General features: G+C 46.4%; 1 protein-coding gene across 1 annotated transcript in view; it reads right to left on the reverse strand.

Moving 5' to 3' along the window:
* Positions 1–3,338: 3,338 nt before the first annotated feature.
* Positions 3,339–27,922, reverse strand: part of LOC147612719 (cyclin-dependent kinase-activating kinase assembly factor-related / CDK-activating kinase assembly factor-like protein) — a 72,735-nt gene continuing 48,151 nt past the window's right edge. Inside the window, exons 4-5 of the mRNA XM_086783289.1 lie at positions 17,246–17,320; positions 3,339–3,754 (exon numbers count right to left, since the gene is read on the reverse strand). Of these exons, the coding sequence (XP_086639415.1) occupies positions 3,518–3,754; positions 17,246–17,320 (312 nt within the window). The 3' untranslated portion in view covers positions 3,339–3,517. The remainder of the gene's footprint in view (positions 3,755–17,245; positions 17,321–27,922) is intronic.

Raw genomic sequence — 27,922 nt, forward strand, 5'->3', positions numbered from 1 at the left:
ATGCTGAATTTGTGTAGAAGCTAGGAGTGAAGATGCAACCAAGTGATCAGTGTAGTATCATTTGAGCCTGGTGGCGAGACATGTACAAATTTGGGACATGCATGTGTCTCAATTATCGATATCTATCCAAATTTATACAGTCTCCCTAGATTTTTTTATTATGAATCTAGACAGGGTCGATGTTATACTAGGTAAAGAATGGTTTTATAGCCATGACGTCCATGTAGATTGTAAGGGTCATATTTTGTCCTTTTTAGTGGAAGATGCTCCAGTATGTTTGAAGGGTGAATTTGCGATCGCACCCTCTATTTTGTAATTCAGTAGGACTTTGTAACATAATGGAAGATGATCCAGTATGTTTGGAAGGGTGATTTTGCGGTCCCATCCTCTATTTTGTAATTCACTAAAACTTCGTAATATAATGTGTCTTTTCTCTGAAGTGTTTCAATACATTTGTACCCTTTTATCTGATGTTAATTATGGTTTATAACGGTTAAGTTAGATGTTTGGGGGACACTGGTTTAGGAAGCATCAGTGTGGGGTTTCACAAATGTTTTCTTTGCTGAATTAGTTGTGGTCTTCAAGCTGAATGGTTGGTTGATAATAGAATTGTTTGGATCCTAGGGTCTCAACTTGTGAGAATATTGTAGCTTACAAGATGAGCCATCTTGGGGAGAAAGAGATTTCCTGACAGTAGTCAAAAAATCACAAGATTGGGACACATCGCATAGTGTATTTCCATGTGGGACCCCCATCAGGAGGAGAGCTGTTGGATGCGTGGACATGTGTGAATTATTTCATTGTTTCTTCCATTGGTTTACCATTAGGGTGGACCATGACATGGGGTGGAGGTGTAGTGCATCAAGACTTAGTTAGGAAAGGATTGATCACCCTAACTCGACTTTAAAAGTCTCAAGGAAATTTTATATGGTGTGTATCCCAGTGGTATGGGACGCTAGGATCTGCAACATGTAGAGTTTTTGGGTGTATATAAATTGTTTAACCTTGTTAAGTCCTATCCGTATGAAGGATAGTTACCCTGTGGGGGTGATTTATACGATCAGAGGGCCATCTCGGGCTGATGGGCATTTCATTCAGTATTGGAAGTAGGTCCAAGTGGGGAGCTCCATTGATTTAGATCATGACTCAAGGATCATTCCACTTGTTCGGGTGGAAGGTAGTACCATATTCGAAACCCATTGTTGTTTCAGATGGTAGAGCCAGTGCGCCGGATTGTGTTGGGATTAGGAGAGGAATTCCTTATTATTTTCGTGCAACGTTCCTACAGCAGGTCATCCAGAGATTCAACGAACTTGGTCTTTCTGATTATCCTCAGTTCAATGGGTAGACAGAGAGGGTGGAATCAGGTTTTAAAGGTTATGCTTTGTGCATATGGCTCCAAGCGACCGTTTTATTGGCGAAGGTATATCCCTATTGTCAAGTTTGCATATATAATTACTGAGCATAGAATACATTTGGTAGGAGTTGGATTAAAACCCATACTCCCTGAGACTTTGATAGCTTGAAGGAGACACAATTATGGTGCTTGATAGTTTTAGGAGTCTTTGAGAGGGAGATATGATGCTCCCGAGGTACGAGGATTTACCAAATCTTAAAAAGGATGGACACTATGTTGTATCTAGCACACAGTTGTCTCAACAATTCTAGGTTTCCAATTCCACAAGGAGTTGGAGGATTAAAGGATGGTTTAGGTTCTTCGAGGATCTAAGAAGGTTCTATTTTTTTGTCTTGTTCCCACGATCATATACTAGAGGAACAACAGCTTCAGTTGAGCTAGTTCCTAGATGCTTAGCTATGTGGATTTTACAAACTTGATTTTGAAGACAATTGATGTATGTAGCAAGATTCTCCTTCATTTATTTCCAAGGGTGGATATATCCTAAGTGAGGAGGAATGTTACGTACATAGCACTAACCCTTCAGATTAAGAACTAATCCAACAAGATTTGATAAGCCCTTAGATTAAAAAAAGCATGTGGATTCAGGTGGCTAAGGTTCAAATTTAGTACATCTAACATTATTGGCTATTTATGATTGGATTGGTATTTATTACAACAATAAGTATTATATAAGGAGTCTTGGATTATTATTGATTCATTGTGGTCTGAACCTAGACCAAGAGGCTTACTCCTACCATGGACATGCCAGATCACAGATAGTCCTGCCGAGGGTCCTTGCCTGGTATGGACGCGTGGGAGTGAAGCCTTTGCCCCTGGCTCAAGAGAGATTTGCAAACGTGATCGTACAATTGCTTGCCCGCACCCTTCTTTGTTTGTACTAATCTTGTTTATGCATGGATATTAGCTTATCCCTTACAAGTCCCTTACAAAAACCTTGCATATGGCCGGACCAAAACTAAGAGATTAAAATATTGAGCTCGAATTTCAAAGAAAATGAAGAAAGTTGAAACAACCTAATTAAGTATCATGTTTGCACTATAACCTTTGTGATCATTACTTTCAATAAAGAAAGAGAAGATAGAAAAGAACCATCACGGTAATTATGTGACTGCACATGCCAAGCATATAACAAACAAAATGAAACAGGAAACTTAGGCTAGATGTTTTAAAATCGAGCATCTTGGACTTATATATTAAAACTAGTGGAAATTAGTATAACAATTTTCTGCCTTTAAATTGTAGACATGTTTGGATGTGTACATGTTGCGAGTGCCCGTGCACGAATACATGCATGCATGTGTGCACGCACATGCGTGCGCGTGAGAGTGTGTGTATATGCATGTGTGTGGCTGGGTGTGTAAGTGAGAGAGAGAGAGAGAGGAGAGAGAGAGAGAGAGAGAGAGAGAGAGAGAGAGAGATGCTTAATAAAGAGAATAACTTTTCCTTGCTTTAAAGAGAGGAATGATGCAATTAACAAGGCTTCATACATTCAGCCTTGAATATTAAAGTGTTTTTCTGCTCCTTCCGTGGTACAAATGATAAAGAAACTTACAGCAATGCAATTAGCTATCCATTTTTGTGCCGTCAAATGGCTCATGATTATGTGCTTTGAAAAATCATTTATTACAAGCAAGGCTCATGATTATGTGCACCAAGGATTGAATCTTGGTGCAAGATTCAATAACCTGGCCCTTGAGATAATATTCAACCGTACAATCGGGACCATATATTTCTGCTTTGACAGAATGATTTGTGATTTTTTAAGTGAGTGACTCTAGATCCATGCCTACCCAGCATGATATACTCAACACACGATCTTAGTGCTGTTGAAATCTGTACATTGTTTATTTTGCTTGGAGGAATTTTAGGACATGACAATGCAAAATTTACTACTGGGATGACTCGCATGGACAGTTAATCACGCATGAAAACAGTTGTTAAAAAAAATCTTAAAGTGATAAGTTAAGTTCCAATCAGTTGTGGACATATACTAAAGGTGTTAGTAAATTTCAGAGGTAGATATTGCATGCATCCACTCATTCTTGTTGGTTGAAACTAAACATTCTTTAAAATCAAGAAAAGATCACTTGATACACTTCAACTGACCCAGAGGCTGGAAAAGGCTTCTTCAAAAGCTCTCCGACGACCCAATTCTGGAGTCCAGCCTCCTGCTCTGGCACCCCTTTCTTCTCTGAGCTTCCTTGTTTCTTCATCTTCAAACAAACCTTCACGATCATGGCTAGTCAGTGCAGCAGGTTTGGGTTGTACAAACACACTGCCAGCTGCTACTGCTGGTGCATACATCCCACTTGGCACTTGTCCAACAGACTGCGCCTGCATAATTGCAACACACAATACTCCTTTTCTTCTTTTTTTTACTAAGCATGTCCAGATCCCACAATATTGCTTACAGAATCAACAAAAAGACATGTAAAATAACAACCTTGGATGGCACAAATAGTTTGGTCAAACCAACTACTAGGTGGTCTTACTGTTACACAGCCCATCTGCACGTGCTCAGCTTCACCTGCCCCACGCACTTCCTCTGCCCCCCCCCTTCTCTCCTGTTCTGTGCCTTTGCCCCATCTCCCCACAGCTTCTTATCTGAGGCTAGTTTAACTCCACAGAGCCCCCATAGTCCTGCAGCACAGCCCTATTGTCCTACTAGATTCTGTAGCACATCTCCCCCCATGGCAGCATTTCAGTTGCCTATGCCCCACAGCTGAGATTCAAACCTGGGCAGATAAAACCTTTGGCATGTGTGCGATCACTCGTCAAAGGCGGTTTCTGGATCTCAGTCTGCTTCCCTGACTTGCCCAAAGAGTATTTGTATCATGAGCACGAGACACCAAGGACTATCCTGTCGACTTTGGCTGATGCCACATGTTGCTTAGGTTTTTTGTTCCCTCCCCCAAGACCCTTTCCAGCAGTCATCCTGCATTTGGCTGGTTCTTACCCCTAAGAAGAGAAAAAACTTCGCACCCAAGGCTGTTTTCTGTGCCATCAAATGGGCCATCTAATGAAGCATGCTTGCAATGACTGTCACCAGCCCAGACATTTCCCAGTGTGAAAGGGGTCTGGTGGACTCTTGGATGTCTAAATATTTGGTAAGTACAAGCTTTTGGGAATGGGGGATTATCCAATACAAAAGCTCTAGCACCTCAACCTTAGTCTAGGCGATTGAGATGGCTGCTTGGACACAGAAATGGGCATTGGAGCTCAAGTGTCAAGTGGAAAGCATGTATGGCGAGTTCCCGAGGATTTGGGAGAGATCTAGTATTGAAACATGGTTCTACATGGTGCTCACATACATTTCTAATAAGGTGGAATACAAAGGATCACACTCCTAAAATCTAGGAGGGTGACTATTTTTGGACAACCCCCAATGGTTCTACATGGTGCTCACACACATTTCTAATAACATGGAATACTAAGGATCAAAGTGCTAAAATCTAAAAACGTCTGTAAGCCCAACGGGGCATGCAATGACAGACTCAACCACATGTCCAAGAGATAAAGATATAGAGACAGGGTCGAGTCAAGTGAGCTGCACCCCCCTCCCCTGCTGTCGTGCTGCCCGAGTTCCCCCCTCGTCACCGCCCTGCCCGTTCCCCCCCCCCCCTCCTCTTTCCTGTCCGCCTGCGCCTCCCTTCACCCCCCCTGCTTCTCGCGCCGCCCCCCCTTCTACTCTTGTTCGCGCCCTGCCTACTCCCGGCTCCCGCATTCACCCCTTTCTTGTTTTTGCCAGCACCCCACCCCCCCCCCTCCCGCCTTGCTCCTACCCCCCCAGCCCCACCCACTCCCCCCCCTTCCCCCCTCCCCCCTCCTCCCTCCCCCCTCGCGCCCCTTCCCCCCCTTCTTTCCCTCCTCTTTGCTCAAGAGTTTCAGGCTTTCTTGTGATAGTTTGCTTTCCAGGCCTCAAGAAGGAATACCTTCCTCTTCTCCCGGTGATTGGTGGCGCCATCGGGAGAGTAATGGAACCCCCCCCCAACCGTTGCCTCGGCCCTCGCACGAGCAGCCGGGATTCCATCTCTTCGCATCCGTGTTGCCTCACCGGATTCTATGCCTCACATGATATCTATTCCCAGTCTTCAGGGTGACCCCATTATGTAGCGAGTGGACTATTCCGGCCTTCCAGGCCAATGCATCTGGCCAGAGCTTGCCCTCGGCGTCAGACCAGGCGACCGCCCCGATGGTTTCCCCTCCTACTTCCCGCTCAGATCCTCATTAGGGGGCCAAGGGAGGAGCTCAAGCCACAGAGCACCTAGTTCCGACCATGGATGACCCATCAGCCAAAGAGTGGCGGACGGTTGGCCCCGCCCCGGTTGCCGACCAAGCACCAGACCTGAGGGTCACCACCGTGCGCGCCAAGCTGGCAGCATGCAAGAGGATTCGGTTCTGTCAGAGAACCGTTTCAAGCTTGTCGTGACTTCTCCTCTTGCCCTCAGTGCCCAGTGGGGCAAGTTGACCCCACCCTCTCTTCATCGAGGAGAGCTGCATCGAGCTATGGTGGGGGGACCTATCGACATTCTTTTCCTCTAGGAGCACCATCCTACTAAGGGGCGTACCCGCCGCTACGGGAAGATTATACCAGGCAAGAGTCATACTTTTTGGTCTCCATCCTTCGGCCCTTCAGGGACGTAGGGAGGAGTGTCTCTCTCTGTCAATGAGCAACTTCTGTCGTCTGTGACAGGATCAAGAGTCATACTTCTAGGACGTGCTCAATGGGTTACCATTCTAATTGGAGAGGATAGCGTTGGCTTCCTCAACATTTATGCCCCGAATGCGGCTGCAGGTAGAGCTATCTTTTGGAGCGCTTTCCGACAGGCTCTGCCCCAGGCTGATTTTTGGTGCATGGGCGGTGACTTCAACATGATAGAGGCAGCAGAGGACAGACTTGGAGGTGGTACGGCCACAGTCTCAAAAGCGGAGTACTCTGCATGGAGGAGATGATACTGATTCTTAGGGGACATGACCCTTGGCATCTTCCAGAGTTCGGGCATAGCCCTGGGAGTCTTAGCTTCTCTTGATCGGATAGGCGGAGCACTGGCCCCAACCTCTGTTGGCTGGATAGGTTTTATGTTGATGAGTGGGCTTGCAGCCGTGGAGGCATGGTTAGTATTATGGCAGACACTACATTTTCAGATCATGCGCCCAGTTATTATGTCCCTAGAGGACCCATGGAGGCATGACAGACATGCGAGCTCCAGGATTCCAGACAACCTCATTCAGGACCCCAAGATTTGTAGCCGGATTGAGCAGATATGGGCGGGACTGGACTTTTCCTCAGGATCTACAACGTGCACTTTGGATGATGGCCTTGGGGAGGTCAATATTTTCTTACAAGAGGCAGCCCAGAGTAGATTGGAGGGATTTCGCGAGCAAGAGAGGAGTCTGAGGAGGGGCCTAGCCTCTTTACCGCGTCTTCAGGAGAGCTCCCCAGACAGCCCGTGGATTGAGAGTCAGATCATTGCCGCCCGCACAGAGATTCGGTCCATTGAGGAGAGGAGGGTGGAGTATAGATACCATGCCAGGGCTTCATTCTGGACTCGGACAAAGTTACTAGAGACTTCTTTGAGATAGTCGGCCCACACAGGAGGAGAGACGGTATTCGCAGGCTACGTGGCCAAGATGGAGCTATTGTGTCTGATCCCTCACAGGTGAGAGCCATCACCACGGATTTCTTCCGATCTCTTCTCACTAGTGCCCCATTATCCCCTCAGGTGATGGATGCGCACAAGAGATTTTGGAGGCACACGAGAGAGGTGGTTCCCCCCTCCCTTCGGTCTTTCTTATTGACCCCTTTCACTACAAAGGAGCTGGCGAAGGCGGTGAAGGCATTACCCAAGGGCAAATGCCCAGGGGCGGATGGGCTTCCTGTTTCTTTCTTTATTCGTCATTGGGACCTCATGGACGGTGGCCTTCGTGCTACCTTCAATGAGATTATGCTCACAGGTGCCATGCTAGAGAGGCTCACAGAGGGCTTGATACATTTGATTCCCAAGGAAGGTGGTGATAGATTGGAGATTTGGCAGTGGAGTGGAGACCCATCACCCTTCTAGGGACGGCCTACAAGATTCTGGCCAAGGCCATCAACAGGCGACTTCAGTCTTCCCTCCCAGACTTGATCCATGACACTCAAACTGGTTTTGTTCAGGATCGGAGTATTCTGGACAACATCTTTACCTTTTGGGAGGCGACAGCTTCGGCCAGCATGCGACAGTAGGACCTCATTGCGCTACTCCTAGATTTTGAGAAAGCTTATGACAGAGTGGATTGGAACTTTCTGGAGGACACTATGAGCCGGATGGGATTCCCCATGGAGTGGATTCGTGGAGTCTCAAGACTTTATTCAGCATCTCACAGCCAGGTTCTCATTCAGGGAGCCCGAGGCGATAGATTCCGCCTTTCCCGCTTGGTTCGACAGAGCTGTCCTCTGGCACCGTACCTCTTTCTATTTGTCGCCAAGGCCATGAGTAGTTTTCTCTCCACCCAGGAGACCGGACTTCAGGGATTGTGCCTTCCCCTCCACACGCAAGAGGAGCTGCTGGACTCAAAGTTTGCAGACGACACAGCAGCCTACCTTGCTGGAGATGTTGGGAATCTCCAGAGATTCATGGAGGTGATAGAGATTTTCTGCCGTGCATCAGGAGCACAGATCAATTGGCACAAGTCGTGTGGTTTTTGGTTAGGCACAACACCCACCCCAACTTGGCGACCATTTGAGGCTTTCCAGTGGATCCCGAGGGGCACTCCACTCCAATACCTCAGTTGCCAGGTTGGCATTGATCTCTCCCCCGAGCAGCAGCTCGCTCCGCTTCTTCTGAGTATTCGGAAGAAGCTTCTATACTGGAGCTCGGTGAGGTTATCCCTAGCACGCAGAGTGGTGGTGGCAAACCAAGTACTGCTTGCCACCGTGTGGTACATCACCTTGTGCTGGGCCTTTTCTCGAGCTTGTATTGGCCAGGTACAACGTTTGATCCGGAACTTCTTGTGAGCCGGAAGTGATGGGAGGGCAGTTAGGGCCAAGGTTGGCATGGAGGGTAATCATTCAGCCACGTAGCAGAGGGAGGCTCGGCCTCATTGATCCAGCTATACACGGCCGTGCCCGGCTAGGCAAGTTGATTGTCAAAGGACTCCTACCCGGTGGTGAGCCTTGGAAGGATTTCCTCTTTGCCCAGATTTCAGCACGCACTCCTAGTCTTGGAGGCCCGTGGCTGCAGAGTACTAGATGGATCTTCACAAAGATGCGAGCCCGTAATTTTAGTCCTACCTTTGAGGACAGATTCGCAGCCAGTCTACTTCGTGCTTGGGATCATCTCAGGCCAGCCCTCAGACAGATTGTTACAATGGCCTCAGAGGAGCAGCTTTGGCAGCCTTTGATCTGGAACCCCCTGATCCATTTACCCAGTGGCCACATGCTAGGGGCCCAACTGCACATATCCGGGGGCGCCTTGAGCATGGAACCAGCCAGGTCTCTTGGAGATTGGGTTGCGCATAGGCAATTACCTCAGGAGGAGCAGGAGAGATGCCTGACAAGGATCCGGGGTAGAGACAGGCTCAGCATCGACATCGACTCAGCTATTCCTCCGGAGTGGCTGACTCCTATTCCACACCCGACTCCTCTAGTGTGGCTAGGTGTGTTCACCAGGCACGATATCCTCGTGGCAGTCCATGGAGCATATGAGGACAGTGGTCTGCTCACTTTTTCTATTGGATTACATGGCAGATTAGAGAGATCAGAGCACTCCTTGGAGGATGTCAAAGGCTGCACCTTGCAGAGGGTGAGGGTGATTAGTTTTTGGGCATGGGCAGGGCACGCAGATCCAACACCAGCCAAGGTGGCCAAGGAGAGATTTTGGCGATTATGGATTTGGGAGTGCCGACCTCTCACGCGGTTGCAGTAGGACCCTGGAGAGTGGACTTGGCATGATCCCACAAATCCGGTGGAGACTCTGGATGCCCCTTTCTTTGCATATACAGTGCGGCTTGGCCGCAGGATCCAAATGCTAGAGGTAGATGACACACCGGCACTAGCAGCACACTGGCAATCTTAGGGCCTATCACAACGCTTCCTTTTAGATTTTTGGAAGAGGCTATGGGACAGCTTTCGGCGGCAGAGGAAGATCACTCTCTTCCTTTGGCTGACAACATAGAGGAGTCTGGTGGTGGGTGCTTGGCTGGTAGTCAGAGGTCGTTCAGCAGCTTGCTCGAGGTGCGGCCACCCCCAGGAGTCTCAACGACATTGCCGTTGGGATTGCCCGAAGGCTCAGCAAATTTGGCAGAGGTTTCTCTACATCTTCGCTATGGACAGGGCATCGACCCGGATCATCACTTGGGGTACTGTCGCTTGGGTCACCAAGGCTAGAGTGGTCAGGACTTACGAGGAGGATGGGGGAGGACTTGCCCTTCAAGTCTCCCACCATCGTATTGCAGTAGTACCAGTCACAGCCCCACCGGCAAATGTCTGGCAACCAGGCTCGTACCAACGATGGGAGATTTGGAGTAGCATAGCCCTCATAGAGTGGCCAGCCGGAGGAGAAGCATCTCTTCCCCTTATGATCACTTGTTTCCCGCCCTTATATGAGGCGAGTTTGTATTTAGCCCTTCGTGGTTGTACTTAGCCCTTTGTGTCTGTTTTTTTCTTTAACTAATTGAAGGATCTTTTTCCCAGAAAAAAAAACTGCTAAAATCTAGGAGTAGTACTATTTTTGGACACTCCCCTATGGAAACATTACGTCCGTAAGCGAAGCACAGGGTGACTTGCTCAAGCATCTTTGACTTCAGAGATGAAGTTTATGGGTAGGAACCATCTCTTAAATTGGGACATGTGGCACAACAGTGGATCAAAGTGAGACAAGTGGCCTCACACTTGTCACCTCAACTCCCCATTTGTCATTATAGCTTTACTTGCCATTCTAGCTTATGAGAGCCCCAAATCTATAAAGCCCTCTCTCTTTATGCAGGCTCTATTGCTGCAAACTAGCCTCTATCATGTTGGCAATTCTTCTCTATTCTTGGTGGTTCTCTACTCCAAGGTTATGGCTCTCTGCCACCGCTCTACAGACTGCCCTAATGTTGGCTGCTCTCTTTGTCTCTCTCTCTCAAAGGCTGCCCATGAAGTATACTGGCTGTTGGGGACTGTTTTGAAGGCTTCCATCGCGAAGAAATATTGAGGGCAAGGGTGTTTAATCATTGTATTATGATTTTCAGCCATTGGGCATTTGTCTTCTTAATTGATTATATATGGATAGTCATTGGACACTTGCTATTGCCATTGGGCATGAAATTGAGCCATAGGGCACTTGCTATTGCCATGGGGTAATGTATCTCAGCCATATTGGCTTATGGACGGCTTTATAGGCCTACGATTCAACCATATGGGCTTATGGACAGCTTTATGGACTTACAATTCAGCCATATGGGTTTATGGACAGCTATGTAGGCTATTGGATAAGCTATGTTGGCCATGGTATCCACACGGAATATTCATATGCTTGGCATTTTCATGGGGCTTTTTGATGATAGCGCGTGTATATGAATTATTCATGGTTGTATGTGGATAAATCTGGAGCATGTGCTCCCCCAAAGCTTGTACATGATATTTTCTCCTTGGGGTAGTAAAATACTCCAAGGGGGGGCTCAGCCCATCCTGGCCTCTATGTGGTGTCAGATGTGCACATCTCTCTTCTACAATTTTTGTGGAATTAAGTGGCATATGTCTAAGGTTGTGGCCAATTTAAGTGTTTAATTCAATTAATGGTCAAGTGTTTTAAAAGGCTCCATTCATGTGTGCTTCATCGAAGTAAGTCTAGCTGTGGCAACACAAGACAGCGACGCAAGAGCTGGAGCTCCCCTATTCGTACACCTGCCATCGCCATCGCCATCACCATTGCTTCAACACCCCCCCCCCCCCCCCAAAAAGAAAGGTGTCACCTATGCGTAGCCCCCTCCCTCTCCTCCTACCATCGCCCTCGCTTCAGCACCCTTCCCCACCCACTGTGCGCAACGCTTGCCTTTGCTGCCTCCTTCCCCGCTGCCTCCCGCCTTTCCCTCCTTCGCCGCCTCCCTCCTCACTACCCCTGCCTTCCCCTGTGGTGCACTGCTTGGACCCTCCGCCTCTCCTTTGGCCATCCTGTCCACCGTCTCCCCGTGTGGTGCCCCCTCTCCGTCGTCTGCCTGTCCACCCCTCACCTTACCCTGCACCTCTTTCGTCTCCTTCCGAGCGCCACCCAGCTCACCCTTTCAACTTGCTCCTTCCTTCCCCCTTTTCCCTCTTGTCCGTCTCCTTGAGCAAGTGCTTTTTACTTTGGCGCAATCTCCATTTACAAGTGTTTCAAGCAACTTGTAGTCTTCAAACCTCCAGGAGGACTCCATGGCAGCTCTGCTCTGTCATCCCCAACCGAGGCCGCTATCACCACTTGGTCCCTTCTCCAGTGTTTCACACACTGAACAGAGCCAAGGTGCGAACGAGGATTTTCCACAGAAGAAAGCTGAAGCATTCACTGGCAAAATTTTGGCCTGAAAGATGGCTACAGAGCATGGGCAACATGGGATTTTATTTTTTATTGTAACTTAAAAGGTTTATAAGTCAACAGGTTCACACATCATTAAAGTTTGGCCGGACTTATTACTTTTTGGGCATGTATATGTGGACAGAAGGAGGCACCTAAAGGAAACTTGGCCTACAAGCTGGGAAAAGCATAAAGTTGATATTTTGGGCCAGTCCAGCTACTTATTGCAGAAAGGAAAAGCACCACCCAAAAGTAGAGCTGGTCAACTTTATTAAAAGCTGGGAGGTGTTTCTCTTGGGATCATCATCATTAGGCGCATACAGTTCTGGCAGACTGCAGCTGAGATCTTTCCTTCCCTTCTGCGCTGGCCGTACAGTAGTAGCTATCCTTGGGATGCACATAGCCGACAGCTTGGAGAACTTTTAACTCTTTTATGCATAAGAGGACTCGGCACCTGCTTTGCTGCTGTTCTTGTCTATTGGCCGCCAGCAAGTTGGTCTTACTGTTGGCCGACAGCAGCCACCTTTTCTCTCTTTTGCCCTGTCTTGGAGCTGGTCGTCTACAGAGCCACCGACAGCCATGCTTTGCTAATATGCTATTGCTGGCCGCCTTCTAGTTAGCCGCCTGCTGGCTGTACAGACAGCCGTACAGGAGCCATACAGCCTCCACACGTGTGGGTTTTCAGCTGGTGATTTTCTCACGAATCTGGCCGTGCAATGGGAGTGCTTGGGGCTGATTTTTGTGACTGTTTTGAGACAGCTTTGGACGGTTTTTGGAGCTGATTGTATCTTGGCTCTAGACAGAGATCTGGGCAAGAGTTTTGCTGATGCTTTGTGGAAAATCTAGTGCAAGTCTAGACCTGCACCTTGGTTTCTTGTAAAAGCTTCTATCTGAAATAAAGAAGCTTCTACAAGGGCCGGCCGTTCCAGCTCAGTTTAGTGTCATTATATTATTTGTGCTTCTTCCGCTGTGTTTTCATAGCTCTGTCTCGTATTTGTCTATTGTTCCGGGTCTCCACATATCAGTTACAACCGCCATCCCTTGCCTTTCTTTCTCAGAAGCGGACCTCCAGCTCCTCACTTCGATAGTCGCATCTTTGGAGGCCTCCACCTTGGTCTACAAGATTGTGGGTAGCCGCCCGACACATGGAGAGCTCAGGGGTCTGTTTACAGGCAAGCCTTCTTGGCGAGCCTGGAAAGATCACTAATATTCATCCCTTGGGGCGTGGCTACTACCATGTTGAGTTCAATTTGCCTACAGCTTCGGACAGAGTCATGCAGCTGAGCCCCGTCGCACAACATACGGCCCAAGCCTTCTTTGCGAGGTGGCAGCACGGCTTCGACCCAACGTCCGACCCTCTCGCTGGTGTCTCAGGCTTTCCCGTGACAGTCCGCTTTCTTGGTCTCATGAAGCAATACTTTCCTCTCCTCCCGATATGTCTCCCATACACTCTGACCTCCTCAAGGTCTTGTGATGACCTCTGCAGCCCCGTGTCAATGATATCCAGCTCCTGTAGTCTGATAGGGTTGTCCAAATCAAGTAGTGGGACCTGCTCACTCCCCATCCTAGCGTCCCTGAGCAAGAGGACTTCCCCCAGCTGTGAGAACTCTGTAATACCCCCATATTATGGTAAGTACGGTGACTGCCCATGCTGTGCGGCGTAAGGGGAGTGGCTCAGTGCAAAATAACGCACAACAATGTGGATGACTCTGTCACCGTTAAGCTGTAGTCGCACCCAAAGATACCGTGCATCCTGGTCCTTTTGGACAATGCTGAGAATCTATAGATCTAAAAAGGAAAGCTAGCCCTCTTGAACCACGTACTCCTCCTGGTGTGCGGGTCTCGCCTCAGAAAGCTGACTCCCACTCATACCCGGCTATGTATGGTAAACCCTTCTCAGGGCTTTGATGAGTCTCTCTATAGAAAATGACATCCCTACCTGTGAGAATCACACTAAACCTATTCGACCACAGGGTGCCATTGTAGTTCCATATTGCTAACCTCAAGTGTTTGGTCTCATAGACCCCGCATCCCTATTTGAGACAATGCTCAAATGGTTCCTCACACTATGAGGCAACTTCAGACATTTTGGGATTCATTGTCTTTTCTTAAAAAGTCAGTGAGGGATTATTCGGATCTGACTGTTCCTTTCACAAACCTCCTCAAAGGACGGGGAGGAAACTTGAAAGTCCAATAGTCTATTATCTAGAATGAGAAGCTTGGCGAGACTTTTCGTACTCTCAAGCTTAAGGTGAAGGACTCGCATGTTTTGACCTTCCAGATCCAGGCAAATCATTGGTGGTTGAGACTAATCCAATGATTATGTGATAGGATCTGCCTTGTTCCAACTTCCAAGATGGCCGATTGTGACTTTTGAGGTAGGAAACTTGATGATACCCAAGTCAAATCGGATACTAATGAGAAAGAGTTATATGTGGTGATTCACGCATAGAAAATTTGGAAACATTATTTATATTGATCCAAATTTGTTATCTTGAATGACCATGAGTCGTTTGGAACACTAGGCACTTGAGGGGTACGATCTACCCTATCCAAATAGGAGGACATGTCCGAGACAAGACAAGAGACTCAACAACATTGGGATATGACATAATGTTGATTTGTGGGATGGCCCCTTTGCTTGTTTGGAAAGATGCCAATCAAATCATTGTCTTCTTTGGATGACAAAGAGTGTTTGCAAGTGTTCTTGTACAAATACATATTGTGGGAGTTGACATTGTCTTCAATGATGGAATGTGGCTTAACGATCAAGGCTGGATGGGCATCCCTCTTATATAAAATTCTATAGCTTCTCTAGCAAAAATTTCTAGAAGAGCTTAATACTATGTGTAACTCTCTGATGTATACTGGCCACTAGATCCAGGATACTGCAGCAAGCAAGCTCCATGATCTGCAATAGCCTACAAAGGCATGAACAGAAAGAAAGATTTGCATCAGCACATAATCAGCCTAACCTATGCTCAGCCCTATCTAGCCAGATTTTTACCAAATGTCTTCTTAAGCCTCCATGATAAGTTGCACTATAGTCAGGCTTTGCCCCTACTATTATGGCCTGAGGACTTGAGCCAATGTTGTTTTTGCTAAGTGGATTTGCAGGTGGATTGTTGAAGGTAGTCACGGTGCCAAGAGAGGTGACTGCGAGATCGAGAGAGAGAGAGAGATTACACAACTCAATGATTGCTTTGATTGATGTTGTAAAGCTTACACCAAGTACATGCCTTTTGTAGGTTTAGGACCTTATCTTTTGACTCTCTCATATCACACAGGGGTGTTCACACCTAAGCAGGTGTTCACACACACACACACATACATGAATAAGGTCTTACACACACATAGGGTGGACACATACACATATACTTAGCCCTTTTGGGGCCTGTACACACACGGACACAAGTGGGTACACATGCGAGATGGTCACATACACGAGTACACACACGAGAGCTCTGAAACCCCAACAAACCCCCCTTCAGAGCGAAGGTGGAAATGACATGAGAAGACTTTCAACAATACTCTATGATGGCCTCCAGACCATACCATATCCCAACAAGACATGTTCTACAATGTCAACTCAGAGGTTAAGTCTGAGCAAACCTCAGAGACTCAACCAAGCACTACAAGCTTGTGTATGAGCATGGCTCAAAGGCTCCATGTCTAAGCATGGTTGCACGTAGACTCACCAGTCTGCGGGACTATGGCACCCACATCCTGGAACTCACATGCCAAGCCTAATTTGTGGGAGCTCCACATAGAAGCATTGAGTCCTCAGAATAAACCCTCCTCGCTCTAAACAGGGTATAACATGGGAAATGAAGCCTTTTATAAACCAAGGCACATAAGACAAATAAAAATAACACATAACAAATATTTATTACATATCTTTTTCGAGAGACGAGCCGGGCAGAGGATCCTTACTTACCCTCACACACAAAACATATAAATTTGGAAATTTTAATGACTTCAGGAATTGGTGAAGTGTCGATGAAGATGCCGTTTGTGACGGTGGTGCCAAGCGATTGACCCTTGGGCAGTCATTTTAGGCCCGGGGGCCAAGGCACAAAACCCGATAGGACTTCAATTTGATGGTTTGAAGCTTCAGTTAATCGATCTTACCCAAAAATTCGAAAAGCCCCAATTTTTGCTGACCAGGAAGCTTCAATTTGCTGCTAATTGTTCAATTTTGCGGAAAGCCCCAAATTTATCGAATGTTGGAGCTTCTATTTGATGGAGAGGGATGATTTTGCTGGACGCCCCAAATAATGGTGAGCACAAGAACATTAATTAGACAAATTTCACCTAATTTGTGAAAAACCCTAAACCATTTTCTAATGTGGCATTCACAGGTACAGTCAGAGGTGACATTTGGCAACGCCGACAACTCTGGGCATTGACAGCAAAGGCAGTGCTGATGGCACTAGGCGGAGGCGGTGCTGATAGGCACTAGATGCTGCGGGCTGACAGCAACGTCAACTGTGTAGAGGCCGCACAAAGGCAGTGTCACAACCGCCGGCAGCACTATGGGAGCTGCGTTTAGTGGCACATATGATTGAGGCGACCATGGGCACAGGTGCTGGTGGAGCTGCGTAGGCGTGAGCTGGTGAAGCTGATGGACAGCCTCCAATAGCTAGGCGAATGGTGGGCAGCTGCAGGAGAGATGGCAGGCAGCAGCGATAATGTGACAGAGTGTGAAGATAGATGGCGGTTATGGCTCATGCTAAACCTGAGAGAGAATGAACTGAACCGTAAAGAGAGAGAGAGAACACAACTCAATGATTGCTTTGATTGATGTTGTAAAGCTTACACCAAGTACATGCCTTTTGTAGGTTTAGAATCTTATCTTTTGACTCTCTCATATCGCACTCACATACAATCACATGACAGGGCATATACTTATCTTATCCAGTTATAAGGGGTGTTCACGCCTAAGTAGGTGTTCACAACTTCACACACACATATACATGAATAAGGTCTTACACACACATAGGGTGGACACACACACATATACTTAGCCCTTTTGGGGGCAGTATACACACGGACACAAGTCGGTACACATACGAGATGGTCATATACACGTGAATACACACATGAGAGCTCCGAGACCCCAGCAATTATCTCCTTTCTGGACTGCATCCTGACTCCTTTCTTTGGAAGAGATAAAGCTTGTAAAAACTTTTGATACTTAAAATAATTTTCCCTTTTTAATCCACCAACAGAATATTAACTCGGGTGGGGGCGGTGAACAAAAATTAAAACAAAAAGAGCATGACCAAATAGGTCCTTCAATTAGACTTGCCTGTTCCGAAGTTGCTTCAGTATTCACAAAAGTTTGCACAGTTTGCTTTCTAAGAGCTGCCGATTTTTCCTCTGCCTAAACACCCAAAAAGAAAAAAGGTTATACCATGAATTAACTCTCTCTCTCTCTCTCTCTCTCTCTCTCATGATGATGTATTTTCATGGTAGTTTCTAGGCAGCAGCTGTTCATTTTCTCTTTCTTTTGTCCCACGGTGAGATATAACATGGACTATGATGTAATCTTTTCATCTCATAGGCCCTATGGGTCTTCTGAAGACGATTAATATAACTTTCTTTCTTTCTTGTCTCTTCAACAACAAAGAGAGTTACCACCACAGGTAGTGGCTATTGAGGCCTTGTACTCCGTCCGTGAGGATGAGGATCGGGCACATGAGGTCTTTTCCAGCCTACCCCAATGTATACACAGGGCCTATGTAGTACGTTGGCCGCCCTTCCGCACCTTAGAAGACTCTGTAAAGTTACCCCCAGTGTATGCTGCATCAAACTGCTGAATAAAAGTCAGCGCTTTCAATTTGTCCTGCATCCCACTGAAAGTCTCAAACTTTACTGCTTGACCTCCTTCTTTGTAATCCTTTTGCACCTTTTCTGCATCAGTCCTTACTGCTCTTTGTCCACTAGGTTGAGAAAATTCAGCCACACTGACAGGTGTTGCGGGCCCCAAAGCTGGACTAAAATAAGTTTGAAATCCGGGCTGCACACCTATATTGGCATAAAGAGGGTTCACAGCTTCCATAGGCATCATTCCTGGTGACCCTCTTGACATCAATCCTGGCAAAACTGTGGGCGGCCTAGCCATGGCCTGGAAAACAGACCCACCACCAAAATAGCCAGGCTGGAAAGCAACGAATGGAGGAATGGTCGGCATGACCCTTTGCACATTACTTTCTTGGCCATTAAATGCATGTACTTGTGCCTGTGTAACATGCTGCACTGGATCAGCTGCCACTGCTGGTGTCTGCTCTACATGCTGTGGCATCCTTGGCACTTGTTCCTGTGCCCTCTCAACTGCATGCTGAGATGATTCAGCCTGGGAATCCCCTGTCCTTGACTGCAAATACCTCTTCATCCTGGGATTCTTCACCAACTGTTCAAAGGTACCAACCATGCTCAGGAGCTGCGCATGAAATAAATCCTCTTGTTCCTGTTCTTCCTCTAACAAGGCTGGCTGTACTACTGGCTCCATCCGAGCAGAGGCTGACACCTGGGCACCTGTCACCTCTATATGGTGTCTGCGAGTAGAAGAGGAACTCTCTTCGGCAGGGAGCTTGCCTTTCCCTTTGTCTGTCATACTGTCAACTGAAAGTTTAAGGGAACCTGTATCCAAAGAAAGAGACCGTACTCTTTCTCACCTGTAATTAGTTGTACCTCAATATGTGTCTCCTGTTCACCCAATCCAATCCGTGTCCGGGCTCTTGCAAAAAAGAGGACCCTATCCCGGCAATGGAACCATAAAACCGGTCTATGGACACATAAAGCGGTAATTCATTCTCAAATAACCTGGTCTTACTCAGACACACAATCACAGAATCCTCGCTCCCTCGCTCAACAACACATTGGCCCCGAAGTTCGGCGCCCCTTGCGGTATTTCTTTATTGTTAAAAGGCTGGAAATTACAAAGCACAAGTGCAACAAAGCACTCTACTTACAACAGCTGAGTTTTATAAATTTTGGGAGAAATTTGCCAACATAACTGCACTAAAACTGTTCCATAACATCTCAGAATGAGTCCCAACTGACAGGCTCACTTCCATAGGCATCAGGCTACCCAATGGAGTCCAAAACATCACAATTCGGCTTGCTGTAATTTTCTGCACAGACCTGTTTTCAGCTCTGTTTTCAGCCCAAAATAACCCTTGTACTGTCCTAGAGGACTTTAGCAAAGTCCTCCTGCATTTTGGCATCAACCGGGCAACATAACAGCCCAAAAACAGCACCTAAACAGTGCTGAAACAGCATTGTATTGAAGAGGTTATTACCCTCTTCCGTCCCTGCTTTGGTGTAGGAACCAACTACACCCGTTCCTGTTCAAGGAGGCAACTAGCCTTTGCATATAAGCATGAAATTCACACAACTGTACCTGATTTTATCTGATGAGAGCATTTCCATAGTCTGCAAAAGAGAGAAAGAGAGAGAGAGGCTGTGGGGAGCAAGCTCAACCCTCAATTCATGAGTTGTAGGGCAAGGGAGTGCACCACCATAGCTGTTTTTCCTGCAACAAAACCACACGATGGCTGCAAATGAGCCTCCTTTTCCCGAATTCCCACGCTTCCCTCTTCTCAATGAGGAAAATGCACCAAAATTTGACACTTGGCACATTTTTAAGCCTTTTCCACATGCAATCTTCCAGGCTAAAAATCTCCTGACTGGTTCACATTCTCACAACAGTCCTTTGTCAGCTTTTGGTCCCCTTGACATTCCGCACAAACTGACGCGAACACTTTTCAATTCCGACACTGCCAAAAATAGCAGTTCCCTAGATTTTAGGGATGATGTCATCTGCATTCCTTCTGGTCTCCTGACCATCTTTGACCACTATGGTCACTTCAAAATTTGCTTAGAATTCAAGATACATTCACATTTCGGTGGCGGCCACTTACTAGTGTAAACCGGCCTATGCCCTCATTCAGTGGCCATGTCCTGGACACTGTCATTCATCTTTCAATGCCCATGTCCTGGACACTGTCATTCATCTTTCAGTGTAGTTCTCAGGCTTAGCCAACCACTGGTCCAAAGTCCCACTGGCTGACCCATTCTGACATTGCAATGGCCCAAGCCCTTCCAAGAGATCCCGAGGGAAAACAACAGCAACCAAAGAGAAAGAAAAGAAAAATATATATATATTTATAAAGAAATGTAAATAAAGAAAACAACTGCAAAAAGTTTCACCTCCTGGTGACACTATGCCCCAGAACAGATGGTATGATGACGAGTGCAGAGCCCTATACTCACGGCAGAGAGCCTTGGGAGCCATCAGAGAGCAGGAGTCGAGGAGAGAGATGAGGAGACTTACTCGCCGCAAAAGGCGGGCCTTCACAGAGATACAGGAGCTAGAGATCTTCCATTTCTTCATGAGTAGAGATAGCCCTATCTCATGGCGGCACTTCAGAGAGCCCCGGACACCGACACCCATTGCAGACCCACAGACATGGGACACATATGCAGAGGGCCTATACCACGCCCCACAACAGCCACCTATACCTCAGCCACAGGAGCCTCGACCTACCACAGCTAGCTTCTTTACCCACTTGATGGTAAGGGAAGCTATCCGCCGCCTACAGCATGGACAGGATGCCGACCATATGGGCCTACAAGGTGAGCATCTCATATATGCAGTAGATTCTTTGGCTTCTTTTCTTGGACACCTGTTTAACAGGGCACTAGCAGAGGGTTTGCCTGCGGAGTGGACGATGCACACCATTGTGCCGATCCACAAAACAGGGGATATGCTCGATCCGAGCAACTACAGGACGGTTATGGTTGGCCACGTGTTGGCCAAACTCTGGTGTGCACTGTTGGAGCAAGAGCTTAGCTTATATGCTGAGCGAGCAAGTTTACGCTAATCAGGGCACGCAGGCTTCAGGAGAGCTTTCTCTACCACTGACCATTCGTCTACTGGGTATTCCAGGTACTGGCCAGGTAGTCTAGAGCCTAGTGGATATCACATGCCATAAATCCAAGTATTGTCCACACATCAAAAACAGCACACAAAATCAAATAAATTCAAACATACATCAGTATGTAGTGCACAAGTAATGATCCTCTTGTTCATGGATTGTCTTGTCTGCTTTCATCGAAACCATGCTGAGCCATCTAGCCACTAGGACCGCTCAAACTATCCTCAAGGCCATCTGGTGACTAGGACCGCCCGAGCATTCTTCCATAGTCATCTAGGCCATTTGGTCGCATTGACCGACCAACTATGAGATCCAATACAAACATATGGGCCATCTCGTCTCAATGACCACCCGATTGCGAAATCCAATACAGTCATATGGGCCATCTAGTCACAATGACCGCCCGACTACGAAATCCAATACAGTCATATGGGCCATGTGGTCGCAATGACCGCCCGACTATGAAGTCCAATATATATGGCATCGTTGCCATCCAATGGGTCATTTGGCATCGTTGCCTGGGCTTTTGGGCATCGTTGCCACCCAAACTAGAGCATGTCCAAATAATCATTATATAAGCAGAATAATGATCAACTCCAGTCCAATATATACACAATGAAGAGGGCTAGAGGTACAATTCCTCCCTCTTGAATCTGTCTTGATCGCAAGACATCGATATACCTGTACTTCAAATATATCTAAACCAACCACTTACTCATAAACTCGAAGTATATCTGGATAGTCCTTGAAGTACTTCTCTAGCATTTAATAGCGAATAATTCAAGAAATTTCAAGAGGAGCTTTCTAACTATTGTATTTCCACTTTTTCTCACAGAATAAAACTCAATCTATTATGGGTCCTCCTCCCCTGGTGGATTCTTCAATACAAGCTCCTCCTGTACATGGTTTCCATAAACTGTCATGGAAGGCATTATATATCCTCCAATAATCTGAAAGGTCCAACCGATGATATACATGGTTGATCTTCTTGTTAATCTGAAAGGTCTATATACCATCATTCCCTGACTTTGGCAATCCAAAGATAAAATCCATAGCAATACTCTCCCATAGAACATTCAATGGGTGCAATAGTCCTGCTGGTGTTTGTCGATCAAACTTGACCTTCTGACAAACCAAACATTCTTGAATCATAAAGTTCAATGTCCTTTCTCATAGTAGGCCAATAGAAGTAGCTCTCCAAAGCTTGAAGTGTAGTCAAGGTGTTTCTATGCCCCATGTAGGAAGGAGCATGGCACTCTTCCATTACCTTGGCCTCAATTCTTTGTGTCACACATAACTTGGGTTTGCATCATAAGAAAACCCTACTTGATGACAAAAAAAGTCGCCAAATCTCTAATCTACAATCTGTTCCAAAACATCTATGAAATCCTCTTTGGTAGCATAAGGAACCTTCCTCAAAGTGAAATCCATTTGGTAACCGATAGAAACCGCATGGCTCAGGGGTCTCCGAGATAATGCATGTGCTACCTTGTTGTCTTTGACAGTCATAGGCCACAGCATGGCCTTCTTGGTTCAAGAGTGCTCCAATGTAATCTCATCATGTTCAACCACAAAAAGGCCTAGAATAGCCAACACCAGTCCTTTGCTAGCATAAAGTCTCAAGGCTTCAAAAGGGTTTTGTTTCAGCTTTGGTCCACAAAGATTCCACGCCTTTCTTTGTCAAAACATGCAATGGGCTAAACACTACTGCAAACCACTCGTCGAACTTCTTGGCATGATGTCAATCCGATGATCTTCCAATCTCTCTGGCTTCTTTGCCTTCCTTTCCTTTACTTGTCCCAAGGAAGCTACATTTGAGATGGCGGACCTAGGAATGGCCTCCATGTTTCCTTCACGAGAAATGGAACGGGTAGTTGTAGATCCTTCTGCAATGGTGACTCCTTTGGTACGAAGATAAGCTTTGGCAGCTTCAACTCCTTCGGCTTCAGTGGCTCGATCCTCGATGAAATCTTCAAACATTTGAGCCCTTCTTTGGTCATGTTCCCTCTTGTTTCTCCAAGCAAGGACTTCTTCGTCTCTAAGAAACCTGAACTGTTGAAAGTCGTGATACTCTTCTAATGACCCTGGTTCCCATCCTGAAGTCCTTTATTGGCGGTGGATGGGCAAAAGACAAGCTGAACATTATCAACGACATCCTGATGTGCCAAGAAGATACACACGATAGGGAAATTAAAGAGCTCAAGCAAGCCCATGGGACCGAAGTGGCAAAGTGGAAAGCACAACTTGAAGACCTCAAGGAGGAGCTACATGTATGCAAAGCATAGATGAAAGAAGAAGGGGAAATTAATCCCTCCCTTGCCTTGGAGGTTGAAAGTCTAAAAAACAAAGTGCAGGAAGTTTTAGTGGCCACAAAGAAGAAGATGGAGAAAGGGTGAGCCACGGTGGTTTAAGCAAGAAGTAGAGAAAGAATGGACAGAAGTGGTGAGAAAACACCCCACACCCACCCCCATCATACATGATACCTTGGAAGAGGAGAAGAGGAGGGCTCTTCATGTGAGGGTGATAGGACTAAAGAAGGGGGAATCCCCCAAGCTTGACGCTCTAGCCCTATGCAAGGAACTCAAAGTGGAAGGGAGCCCTTATGTGGACACATTGTTACATGCACTAAGGTTGATTGTCACCATTTGGTCCATCTCCATTTCTGGAGCCACTTCTATGGGACTATCACTCCATAGAGCGGCCAGATTTGTGCCATGTTCACATGGGGCCAGGCCGGTGTCCCATGTGAAAGGGCCAATCTTTTGGTGTCACATGGATGGGAGCCAGATTTGTGCCACCCGTGTGTGACCTGTGCTATATGGACGGGAGCCTGTTGGTGCCACCCGTGTATGGCCAGGATGGCATCTTACCTATGGGATTGTCAGTCCATAGGAAGACCAGGACATATATTCATATTTCTACCCGTGTGCTGTACTTGCACACGGGTGCTGTACCTGCCCAGTGCCTGAATTGCACCTACCCAGTACCTGAATTGTACCTGATGTACCTGAATTGTACCTACAGTATCTGAATTGTACCTGTTGCACTTCAATTGTACCTATTGTACCAGATTGTGATTATTGTACCAGATTGTACTTATTGTACCAAGACCTGTACTTGTTGTACCAAGCCTAAACTTGTTGTACCAAGACCTGTACTTATTGTACTAGGTGGACCTGATTGCATGGTGTTAGGAATTCATCACCATTGACTCCTGCTACAAGCAATACCACGTGCCTCATGTTTCTTATTTGTGTAAACTTAAAATTTGCTAAATTAAGTTCAAAGACTTCTTCAAGTTTTGTGCAAAGCAGGAACAAAGAATGTTTATGCTAACCGTACTCGGGAAGCTTTCCTAGTTTGGTTAGTTTTTCCTTGAGTGGTAGTGCTAACCGCGCCCTCAAAATTTCTGAGAGCCAGAAGGTTAGAATGAGAGCCAGTGAAGGTTAGAAACACTAAGGAATCCAGGAGCAAAGCTTATCTGAGAGAACCAGGCAATGTTCCCTCCGAGTGTACCCCTTTGCCTGTGCTAGTGCGGGCGTGCCTATTGGTGCACCGTCCCGAAAGACGGTGAAAGACAGGTGTGCACCCAGTGAAGGTGGGAGTGTGCCTGTGACTTCTTCGACTGTCCAGACTTCATCGACAAGTACCCAATTGTTTGAGTTGTATTCACTCCATGTGTGGAGAAATCTGGCCTATTGGCCCGTGACACTTGTACATAGAAATACTCCAAGACATACAAATGTATTGAGAGGGGGGGGGGACGGCCCTTTTCGGCCCCAGTGTTGGTGTCAAGTGTTATTGCTCATTTTCAATTTTAATGTTGATAATAATGTCCATTGTTGGTATTAGTTAAGTGCTCTGATGCCAATGTGACTGCTCCCTACAAGAGGCCTATAAATCGGAAGACAAAATACCCATTTTTAGAGCTTGTTTCATTTTCAGATTGTTCACACTCCGAGAAAGAAGAATGTGGTGGCAAATGCTTTGTCTAGGAGGCCTTATATAGCTGCAGTTTCAGTGGCCTCTCATGGGGACTTATCTGCCATGCATGATCTTTATCATTTGGATGCTGATTTTTCCCATATATGGACTGATTTGATGGCTGGTCACTCGCATGCCTCTTATGTGATCAAAGAGGGTTATCTTATAAAGGATAACTGCTTATGTGTGGTGAAGGATATGCGTCCAAAGGTTATGGAGGAATATCACGCTCTACCTTATGCTGGTCATAGAGGTATTTTACCTACGACACGCGTGATCGAAAGATATTTCTTTTGGCCAAGCATGCGTAAAGACATTGAGGCATATGTATGCACATGTATTACTTACCAAAAGGTGAAATTTGATAGGCAAAAGCCTCCAGGGTTGCTTTAGCCATTGCCTATTCCCTCGCAGCCATGGGAGAGCATTACTATGGACTTCATTATGAATTTGCCTAGATCCCAGCATGGGAATGATGCTATTTGGACCATAGTTGACAGGTTTAGCAAGCAAGCTCACTTTTTGCCAGTCAAGAAAACCATTAAAGTTGATCATATGGTGAAGCTTTTTCTTGCTCACATCTTCAAGTATCATGGTATGCCTAAGTCCATTGTTGGAGATAGAGATCCCACGACTACGAGCCTCTTTTGGAGGGCTTTATTTGATAACATGGGCACTAAGCTTGAGTTCTCATCGGCTTATCACCCCCAAACGGATGGCCAAATTGAAGCTGCAAATTCAGCCGTGTTGGATTTGTTGAAGTGTTATGTGGAGGATCAAAACAGTACTTGGGAGAAGTATCTTCCACTTGTAGAGTTTCCTTACAATAACACAGTACATGCCTCCACGGGAAAGGCCCCATTTGAGATTATTTATGGCACAGTGGTCTTGCCACCCATCCTTTGTACAAAGGATGGGATTTTTGCAGCAGATGAGTATATGCGTTACTTGGATATAGCCTTTGCTCAGGTGCAGACAGCCATTGCAAGGTCACAAGACAAGCATAAGAGGGTTGCTGACAAGCATAGAAGGGACATGCAAGTCAGAAAGGTGATTGGGTATTGCTAAAATTTGAGAAAGCTAGGCTTCAGAAGAGGCCAAGACAAGAGAGATAATATCCAAAGTGTAACTTGGTTGAACACAATGCTAATCAATACACTTAAATACACTAAGATTTGAAGGACACTTGCTCAAATACAAGAAGTAAATTGCTGAATTGACAAGAGGCACACAATGAGCCGGAACGGCCGACCCCTCCCTTGAGTAAATTGTATTACTATTGGAGAAATTCAATACATAGTTTCACGGGCATCCATTGCCAAATCCTCCATGCCAATGCATATGAAATTCAGCATTTAGAAAACAATGGTATGTCAATGTAGATCACCAAGGGCTGCCTTGATGCCCGGCCCGACTTCAGTGCCCATATTCTCTACCATTGGCTCTATGTTCTACCAAGCAAGGTAGCAACATCTTCAAGAGCACATAGGGCAAGAGAAATACTACACACGGCGGCTAAACAAGGAGTCCTGCCCTTCTACTAAGTAAGTAATGACAATACATTGTCCAATTACCTTACCAGTCTTCATAGAAGTTGTTGCAAGCGGAAGCCTTCACGTTGGAAGCTTTAGAAGTGTTGATATCTTCAATTTGCCGCAATCCTTCGCGACAAAAGTCTTCAAGAGGATGAAGAGAACCTTGGGAAAGCTTCCCCTATGGTTCAACTTGAGAAAGGAAGGCTGAAATTAGGGTTTTTCAGCAAAAAGACCAGAAATTACAGCAAAAATGAGAGCTGTTTTCCTGAATTTCAGTCATTGGGAGTGAGTGGGAGAGTGATTAGCACTTGGAAACACTCTTGGAAGCTTGGAAAACACCCTAGCAAGTTGGGTATGGCTATGGAGAGCTTGGAAATGGAGAGAAATGGTGGAAAAACAGAGTTTTCAGCCTCCAAAAATCCTCATGAAGAGAAAACACGAATTTCTCTTAATAAGTGAATTGGGGTCCAATCAGGTGAAGGGACATGGGGAGATGCCCATTTATGAGTAAAAGGGGAGGATCAGGTCCTGGACATTGAGTCTTGTCCGCCTCGGGACGTCAGTGAGTGTGAACTTGGAAGCGGTCATAATTTATAAGTGACTTTTGGGCGCCCAAACTTTAATGAAATGGGAACGCACTCACTTATAAATATTGGCTAAGTCCTAAGGGCTATTTGAGCCTAGATTGGGTAATACTTACCACATGTTCACATGCCACACAACCATGTCAGCAGACAGTTTCACACGCACGGTTCAAGGGCGGGCGTCCCCTAGCCCGGAACTACACATAGGTCATGCAGGCATGAAAACAGCATGCAATTTCATTTGCAGGCAAGCACATAAAGATGCTATGCAATGCAGCATTGGCATGAGCAATTTCCGTTCATGAAACCATATAAGATCAGGCGTTTCCAGGCAAGTATATGCGATACCAGACCCAGTGGAAAGCCAATCCTCCAGGCGTTTCCGAGCATGTACACAAAGGCACAAGTCCCAGCGGAAAGCCAAGTCCTCCAAATATTCCGGGCATGATAACATCAAGTCCCAGCGGAATATCATATCCAACTATACAGCATGACACGTGTCAATCACATGCATAGGCACATTCCATAAGCTATGGACACCAATCCAATATGTACATAGTGTGAAAGCAAGAGTGAACCATTCGGGTGGCCAAATGGTGACATCCCCCCCGCTTCTAAACAGTTGTCCGCAACTGAAATGCATCCAAATATGTCTGAAGCACATGCAGGCAATCTTTGAAGAACTCTTCATCTACCCATTTAGCATCAATGGGAAGATAGTTCTTAAACTTCACAAGGTAACGCCTCACAACTTTGCCTGCAGCAAGTTTGCGTTCCTTGTGATACACAATCTGCTCTGGCTGCAAGATCTCCTCAAGCTCATCCACTTGTGGTGGATCCTCAATGACCATTTCACTGGGCTCCGGCCCCACATACTTGCGAAGGAGACTCACATGAAAAGCATTGTGTATGTGCCAATGACTAGGTAATGCCAATCTGA

The sequence above is a fragment of the Cibotium barometz genome, chromosome 45 (assembly GCF_041138505.1).
Source record: "Cibotium barometz isolate CiBa-2024 chromosome 45, ASM4113850v1, whole genome shotgun sequence".
NCBI lineage: Eukaryota > Viridiplantae > Streptophyta > Polypodiopsida > Cyatheales > Cibotiaceae > Cibotium > Cibotium barometz.